The sequence below is a fragment of the Atta cephalotes genome, assembly GCF_000143395.1.
Source record: "Atta cephalotes unplaced genomic scaffold scaffold00003, whole genome shotgun sequence".
In the NCBI taxonomy this organism is placed as follows: domain Eukaryota; kingdom Metazoa; phylum Arthropoda; class Insecta; order Hymenoptera; family Formicidae; genus Atta; species Atta cephalotes.
The window spans coordinates 949,820-959,108 of record NW_012130067.1 but is presented as its reverse complement, the minus strand read 5'-3'; the positions used below and the strand labels follow the sequence as shown (position 1 = coordinate 959,108).

General features: G+C 28.0%; 2 protein-coding genes across 2 annotated transcripts in view; both read left to right on the top strand.

The window, feature by feature from the left end:
• LOC105624806 (importin subunit alpha-1) overlaps nt 1-1,851 on the top strand; it is a 4,022-nt gene extending 2,171 nt beyond the window's left edge. The window contains exons 4-7 of the mRNA XM_012206160.1: nt 82-220; nt 300-658; nt 770-1,102; nt 1,482-1,851. Of these exons, the coding sequence (XP_012061550.1) occupies nt 82-220; nt 300-658; nt 770-1,102; nt 1,482-1,583 (933 nt within the window). The 3' untranslated portion in view covers nt 1,584-1,851. The remainder of the gene's footprint in view (nt 1-81; nt 221-299; nt 659-769; nt 1,103-1,481) is intronic.
• A 653-nt stretch (nt 1,852-2,504) lies between these two features.
• LOC105624796 (lysosomal aspartic protease) lies at nt 2,505-7,598 on the top strand. The gene is made up of 8 exons (XM_012206149.1): nt 2,505-2,566; nt 4,583-4,827; nt 5,715-5,833; nt 6,117-6,316; nt 6,448-6,570; nt 6,647-6,791; nt 6,957-7,049; nt 7,124-7,598. The coding sequence occupies exons 1-8, from the start codon at nt 2,505-2,507 to the stop codon at nt 7,274-7,276; spliced, it is 1,140 nt and encodes a 379-aa protein (XP_012061539.1). The 3' UTR covers nt 7,277-7,598.
• The last annotated feature ends 1,691 nt before the right edge of the window (nt 7,599-9,289 follow it).

Below are 9,289 nucleotides of genomic sequence, written 5' to 3'. Positions count from 1 at the left end.
GTGTGTGTCTGTGCGTGTGTGTATCACATAAGATTTGAACAAGTAGATAACATATTTTTCCGATACTAATGAAATGTGCAGATAACATTCTTGCGGAACGTTGTATGGACTTTATCTAATTTATGTCGAAATAAGAATCCACCTCCACCCTTCGAATTGATTAGACCTGTTCTACCAATATTTAATCGCCTGCTTAGTTATACAGATCGAGATGTACTTGGTAAGATGTTCATATTGTTATTTTATATATTATATAATTTACTCTAAATTTGAAATACTTACATTGCTGTTTGTCCTAGCTGATACTTGTTGGGCACTTTCTTATCTTACTGATGGATCCAACGACAAGATACAAGCAGTATTAGAAACTGGCATTATACCGAGACTTGTACAGATGTTGACTTTGCAGGAAGGAATGATTCTTACTCCAGCATTGCGTACGGTTGGAAATATAGTAACAGGTGACGATGCTCAAACGGATGCTGTAATTCTTGCGGGAGGATTGTCACATCTTGGTGCTTTGTTGCGATATCATCGCGTCAATATTGTAAAGGAAGCTGCTTGGGCAATTAGTAACATTATGGCTGGTAATACGAATCAAATCCAAAATGTGATAGATGCTGGTCTTTTATCACCATTGATAGAAGTATTGCAGTTTGTAAGTGTGCATACACATACACGATTTGCGCATACACGACAAAATCAGTCGAAAATCTGTTTTAAATATTTGTGTACAGAATTTTGTAGATAAATTTATCCATTTTTTAAGGGGGACTATAAGTCACAAAAAGAGGCTGCATGGGCTATAACTAACTTGACAACAGGAGGAACAATCCAACATTTATCCCAATTAGTGGGAGCGGGTGTATTACCACCTTTTTGTAATTTATTGGAATCGAAGGATTGGAATGTTATTATTGTTGTATTAGATGGTCTAACTAATATTTTGCATGCAGCAGAGAAAATAGGACAAGTGGAAAAACTTGCTATTCTGATAGAAGAAGCTGGAGGATTAGATAAAATAGAAGCTCTTCAACATCATCAGAATGAACAAGTTTATCAAAAATCTATGGCTATAATCGACGCGTTTTTTTCACAAAAGGTTTGTACATTTATTTTATGTTTATAAATTAAAAATAATCTACATAGAAAAGTTCTGTTTTTTGATAGACGTTTTTTGATAGACGGTTTTATCTAAATAAGTAAAATATATATTATAAATAAAATTGTAATTTGTCTATATTAATCAACTAAATAAAAAAACATCAATTATGATCAAAGTTAAATGTTGGAATAATACATCTGTGTGCATTTTAAATTAAATTTTTAATGCTACTAGCATTATAATCTAAAGAACTTATTGCAAAGTATTATTTCAGAATTTCTTTAACTGTATTAAATTTATAGTATTAATTATATTATTAATTCAAAGAGAATGTTCGTATTCTTTGACTAACAAATAAAAAAAATTGTTTTTCTAGGATATAGAAGAAACTCTTACTTCTGAAGTTCAAGAGAACTATGAGGGACAGATTGAATTTAATATGACGGCGGATTCATCGACAAGTAAATTTGATTTTTGATAAATGGAACTTGAATTCGGATTAAAATGTTTTAAATTAAAGAATTTATCGATATGGGACTATTATTAATTTGTTATATGTACTTACAATAAAAATCAGAATGCTTAAAGTCAATCAATCAAATTTCAGCGATATGTACGTGACAAAAAATAAAAAGAAAAACATTTTAGCAACACGAATCTTGTTCTATTTTAGACAATCTCGTTTTTTATATGTATTGTAAGAATAAAGTTGTATTGAATAAAATAATTTCATTTTTGGTAATTAAGTTCATATTTTTTTAATACACTTTCACAAGCCATTTAAATTGATTATTTTCTGTGACGAAAAAGATCGTATGATCAAAACTGATATCTGTGTCAATTTTAATTATATGATCTTTTTGTCGCTGAAACAACAGATTTGAATGGAGATGTGTCCAGGAAGTTACAATACTTTTGATGGATTTTGAAATACAATAATATTTCCCCAAATGCGATTTGCAAAATATGCAAATCTCTGGCCTAGTTTCCACCGAGAGTTTAATCCGGATTAGAATGTAAGAACCAACTACAGTCGAGTATTTCCCTGTTACAGTCGAACGACAGGGGAATGCTTGATTGTAATTGGTCAATTTCTTACAGTAAGGCTTGACTAACCCTTCTCCGCGGAGTTTAAACTCCGTCTTGTGTATTTTTACACATTTATGGTATATATACGGCCGCCGCGCCACTGTTCGTCGTTAAGCAGCATTGGTGATTGGTTAATCGGTGAGACCGCCAGGCGGGTGACTCCATCGACACAGATCAACAAGAACTGACAAGAACCAAGAATATTAGCAATAATCGAGTCTTTCTTTGTTGATTCTTATTTACAAGGAGAAGAATTTACAACGTCTTTAAAAATCTCAATTCTTACAACCTTCGAAGAAATTCAGTAAACATGTTACGTTTCTTTATTGCAATTGCAGCACTTGCTGTGCTGATCGAAGCGGAATTCCAAAGGTGAGTTCACGTAAAGTAAACATCTCAGATTCTCGTACTTAACACACGTATTCGATAAATCGAGGTCGAACAGATACGTGCGTTTATAATAAACAATATTAACTGATAATTTTGAAGAATCATATCTCTTTCTATCGGAATAAAGCAGGCGAACAAAGAGATGATTGTTTTGAAAATTCTTGCTATTTGTTTTCCTTACGACTTTGAAATGAGATTAGCGATTAGAGTAATAAAGAGCAGTTTCACATTTAGACTATTTCAATTTCATTCTGATTCGTAAATAGATAAAGACTTTGTTCCAGAATTTACTGCCAATATTGAAAATCTATAGCTTACATTATGTGCACTACAGATTTTCAATACTGGCAGTAAATTTTGGAACATGGCCAAATATAAGATCTGTTTTTTATTCTTGCATTAGACTACACTAGAATTCTTTTTCTCGCTTTTGCTAAATATCGAACATATGTTTACCTATCATGTTAAGTTTCGAAAGTGTATATTAGTTCAGTTACAAAACACAGACCCATAGATAGCAGCGAGCACATTATTCCTGATTATTAGTGTTGGATATTATTTCGTTATCTGTTACTAAGTTAACAATCGTCAAATTTGAAAAATAATAGTTAATAGACTAAATGATTATTTTCATCAAGTCTTAAATTTTATAAGTAGATAAAAGTAGTAGTAGTAAATTTCAAATTCTAAAAAAGAAAATTGTTTAAATTATCAAATTTATGAACGAAATAATAGAAATTCTATAGGCTCTAATGAATTAAATCAATTAAGAATAAACAAATACATTTTAATCCTTGGTTTGGAAATCCTTGGTTTGGATTCTCTTCATTAGTGATAAAAAAAGAATATTTGTTCATCGTGCGAACGATGAACAAATATATATTTTTTATCATTAATGTATTTGCTGAAGAAGATCCAAATCAAGAATTGAAATGTCTTTGTTTATTCAATTGTTATATACAATAAAACTTGATTGCAATAACATTTAGCACTAGCTCTGAAAAGCTTTTCATTGATATAAATGAAATATTATAATATTTTGTTCATATATATTTCTTAATTTAATTATACTATAATAAAAATGGAATTTAAAAAATGATTTTTTCTTTTTCCTTATGATTATTACATATTAATTATATTAATATTTTTCAATTGAAATATTCAAATATGGCTCTACATAAAATGAAAATAAATTTGAGCTATTTATTAATAATTATATTAATATCAATTTTTGCGCATAAAATTTACACTTTATATTTATTTGTTTAAGCAAACATGTTTTAAATAATGAAATATTTCAAAATAGATTTCTTAATTGACTTAAATAATAAGAAATAATCCATAAAATCATTCATGATCGATAATTTTTTAAACAACTGATTCTTTTGAAATAACAATAAAATTATTACTCTTTTACTTGTATAATAAAATTATTGCTTGTTTACAAAAAATAATCATTTAGCCCATCATTACTGCTTACTTATCATTTGTTTATCATGTAATTTTTATCGTGCAATAATTATAATTAGCTCATTCGAAGTAATTTTCTTTGTATAAAATTGTATAGTTAATGAATGTTCACATCGAATCAAGATTTATTTAAAAGATCTGGACTGTAAATTTATTTAAAAGATCTGGACTATAAATTATGTAGTATACTTTCAAATATGCATGAATCATTATATGATGAATCAGAAAGATTCAAATTGATTATCAGATCCACAGTTAAAGAAATAGATTTTTTAAATTTGCATTACACATGCAATTCTGTTTTACTTTACATTATACATGTATAGGAAAATTTCTCAGAACAAAGTACTTAAACTATATGATGGTTTTCATGACTCATTGGTTTTTAAATTAGTGCCGCTTGCATCAGTGGAGATATTTCTATACATATGTGTATGTACATATATATCTCTTATAAATATCTCCTCTGATATATACATGATAAATATGTGCATATAGTATAATAGAACTTCTTTATGTTGCTTTAAGAATTCCGTTACACAAGACAGATTCCATTCGAAAAACTTTGAAAGAGGTTAACACTGACCTGACACAATTTCGTATGTTTACAACTATTGGCACACCAGAACCTCTATCTAATTATTTGGATGCTCAATACTATGGTGTTATCTCAATTGGAACCCCATCACAGAATTTTAAAGTAATTTTTGATACTGGTTCCTCCAATCTCTGGGTACCATCCAAGAAATGCAGCATGACTAATATTGCTTGCTGTAAGTACATCACAATATCACTATTTCTTTGATGTTTCATTATTGATATACATATATATTTATAATTAATAATATCACTCCAAACATTGAAATAATCTTGAGGGCTTTTTTTCTCTTCAGTATTAATATGAAAAATAAAAATGTAGAATAGAAATAAACAATAAGAATCTTATTGAGCTGTACATGTGAATAAATAATCAATAGAAAATTAAGCCGGCAATAGTTGAAATTGGATCTTTAGTGCTTAAATAATTCGGTATGAATTTATATACTAAAGAACTTAATCTCAGTAAATTATTTACAAATTTTAATATATTTATCAGCATCGTTAAGATCTTTCTAAGTGCCTGTGAATATTAAATTATTAAATTGCTAAGCAATTTAATTTGTCATATTACTATGGTAATCGATTTCTAGAAAAACGTTTCAAGAAAATGCAAAATCAATTCGGTGTGTAGTTTGGCAGAATTTGATACGTAGTATATAAATTCATACCGAATTATTTAAGCACTAAAAATACAACTATCGTTGTGGGCTTTATTTCTTATTGATAGAATAGAAATAATGCTGCGGAATTGTGTTATATCTATTCATATTTGAAATAAATTCTTAAAATCTTTAAAGTGAACAGTTTCAAAAATTAAAATCATTGATAAACCAAATATTATGGAACTATGCTCTATAATTATTTACAATCTTGTTTATGTAATTTATCACGCTTATTCTTAAAATATCAATAACCTTTGACATAAGATAGCTCACTTATTAAAGCATAATATTCAAATATATTCAATGATTTAAATTGCTGTTAATTATATTTAAATGAATAAAGAAATTATTTCTGAATCTTCGATAATTGAAACAATTTTATTTACTATTTTTTGCAGTGTTACATAATAAATATAATAGCGAAAAATCCAGTACATACCAAAAAAATGGTACTAAATTCGCCATTCGTTATGGTTCTGGCAGCCTGTCTGGGTTTTTATCTGAAGATGTAGTGTCTGTGAGTCATTATTTAGTAAACAATTTAATATAGTTCAAACTAAGTTGTAATCTATGAAAATTTCTTAAAAACATTGTTATTGGGTGAACCTTCAGATGAGCTATTCTTGTAAAAAAAGGAATGACTATTTATTTGTTATGTATTTTTATCTTCTGATTGTGAATATAAAATATAAATATCTTCATCTTGTATAATCATTTTTTTTACGAAGCTGTAGCTTATCTAAAGATTTATCTGCTTTGTAAAGTACACAAGTTCATTAATAATATCGATCCTATTATAGGTTGCTGGTCTTGCTGTTCAACATCAAATATTCGCGGAAGCAATAACAGAACCAGGATTAGTCTTTGTTGCTGCGAAATTCGATGGTATCTTGGGAATGGGTTACTCCACGATATCTGTCGACGGAGTGACTCCCGTCTTCTATAATATGGTCAAACAAAACTTGGTGTCGCAAGCTGTTTTTAGTTTCTATTTAAATCGGTAAACATTTTTTTATGCATCATGTATTTCTAAAATGTTTTTTCATTTTTCAAATAGTTTTTCTATATTATTAATATAAACACATATTATTAATATTTAATATTAATATAAAAAGTATGAAATCTATACAGCGATCCCTCAGCTGCAGTGGGTGGTGAAATAATATTGGGTGGCTCCGACCCCGATCATTACGAAGGCGAATTCACGTATATTCCTGTTACTCGCAAAGGATACTGGCAATTTAAGATGGATAAGTATGCGATTAAATTAAATGTCACACAATCATGGATCATATTTTGTCAACAAATTATTAACGCTATAATACTATAGGGTTCAAGTGACAACTCGCGTTTTCTGCAAGGAAGGCTGCGAAGCTATTGCCGATACGGGCACTTCTCTAATAGCTGGACCAACGTCAGAAATCAAAGATATTAACGAAATGATTGGAGCTACTTCTATTGGTGGGGAAGCAATGGTAAGTAATTGACTTTCATAATAGCAATTTATAACAATATCGAGATAAATTACAGAAATAAGATTAATTAATAAGATTAATAATATTTAATTAATTAATAAGATTAATTAATTTATAATAAATTATTGATTATCAATATGAATAACTAATATTAATTATTTAAAGGTGAATTGTAACCAGATTTCTAGTATGCCCTCGATCAGTTTTATACTAGGTGGTAAGAATTTCACTCTTACTGGTGAAGATTATGTCCTTAAGGTAAATATAAATGGCTCAGGTAATGATTTACATTATTTTATAACAGAAATCACGCAATAATTAATTTTTCTTAGATTAAACAATTTGGTAAAACAATGTGTATGAGTGGCTTCATGGGTATGGATTTGCCTCAGTCATTATGGATTTTGGGTGATGTATTTATTGGTCGATATTATACCGAATTTGACATGGAGAACGATCGAGTAGGATTCGCTATTTCAAAGTAAATGTTGATTGTCTTTTCGAAGTTGCCGTTAGACGCTAAAGAAGATTTAAATGACAACTTCGCGAATAATTAACTAAAATTTTCTTAGAATACTGTTTCCTTATTGCCTTGTAATTTTTATCTGGGTTCCATGCGATACGTTGTTACACAATTGTCTACGTGATATTTAACAAAATAAGAATAGATATCATTTCTAAATATAGCATCTTCTTTTTTCATAGAAGTGTATTATCACAGTATATATTAAGTATACATTAAGTGTATTATCAAAGAATATATTAAATACAATTAAGTTTATTACAATAAAATATATATTCTTTTCATATACTGTATAGTAATTTTACAATACCGTTTCAAAGTGTATCAACTTTACATTTCTGAGCATAACTTTCGTTAAAGTAGATCAAATGGGTGCATTTGATTCTCTTTGACATTATGATAAAAAAAGTTATGATAAAAAAGATTAAGGTGATACATTTTTGAGAGAGAGAGAGAGAGAGAGAGAGAGAGAGAAGAGAGAGAGAGAGAGAGCGTGCGTGTGTCTGCGTGTGTGTGATACTCTATATTATCTTTCAATTTTACATATCCCAAGTATCATTATATACATTATGCACTTTTTTAAACATAGTACACTGTATTCTAGCTATGGCATATTGTAAAAGGAGTTGATAACATTATTTATAATTATAATTAATAAACGAATTAATATGTTAATTTTTGCATCTTATGATGAGAAAGTTGTACTTTTCGAAGAGTAACTAGATATGTTAAGTTTTTCTATTTAATTGCATGAAGTGTAAAACGTGGAAGTAGATGATAACCAAGACCATTGTCTTGTTATCTATGAGTTAGAGTTTAAGTTACAAATTAATTTTGTTTCATAGCCATCTAAAAAAAGGAGAAAATTGATAGCATAGGAATTATGTAATGTTTATAGTAATCATCGCTTTCTCATGTGTAATAATAATATTATCTTTATGTAAAAAAATGCTTTTTGATGATGCTTTTCTAATGACAATTAAAACTTATAACTATATTCCAATATACGTTGAACTTCACGGAGCGGAGCGATAAATTTTTCAACTATAAGTACCAAGAGGAATAGTTTTGAAAATACTGCTATAATAATGGATAGCAAAGATACTAAAGTTTTGTTAATTGTTGTTATAAAAATTGATTTACTTGGTTTCATTTTCACGCATCTCTATAGAAAAAAATTATAAAATATTTTATATTTTTTTCAGTGTTTTATTTATATTTAATAATTCCCTAAAAAAAAAATTTTCTAGAATTCTTCATACAATATAATTTTCACAGAATTTTATAAAATTCTTATATAATTTCAGAAAATTTTTTTAGAAAAAAGATAAAATGATAGATTTTCTAAAAAGTTTTACATTTTTAGAATATATTTTCAGAAATCTTGAGAAAATCTATATCTTTTCTAGAATTCTTTATACAGAATGTACAGCAACGTCTCTTGTACAGATGGAATGGGCTAGACTTTGAGTCAAAAAGTTTTTTATAAAAAATCAAGTTTCGAAAAATGTAAAAAAATTATTTAATATATAATTACATATAAAATTATACATAATTATATATAATTATGTGTAATTATATAAAAAAATCAAGTTTTGATTTTTTCTAAAACAAACAATGCGAAAATTATCCTTGTAATGATTTTTGTTGTTTTTCCATTATTATCAAAGATATCAGAAGGTTGCGGGTTATCGCCGTATCTTTATTCATTGCTAATGCTCGGCTGGCATTAGCAATAATAAACATAGTGATAACCCGCAAACCTGGTCATATCTTTGAAGAAAATATCCATGAAAGTTTCAATTATTATTATTATCATTTTTATTATACTATTCAGTATTTAAAAAAAAAAGAAGGATGTATGGACATGTATGGACATATTTCATATATAATTACATGTTTACGAATATTAATGCGTAATAACTTCGTATAGCATACATTATACGAAGTTATACGACTAACATAGCCTCTGGTA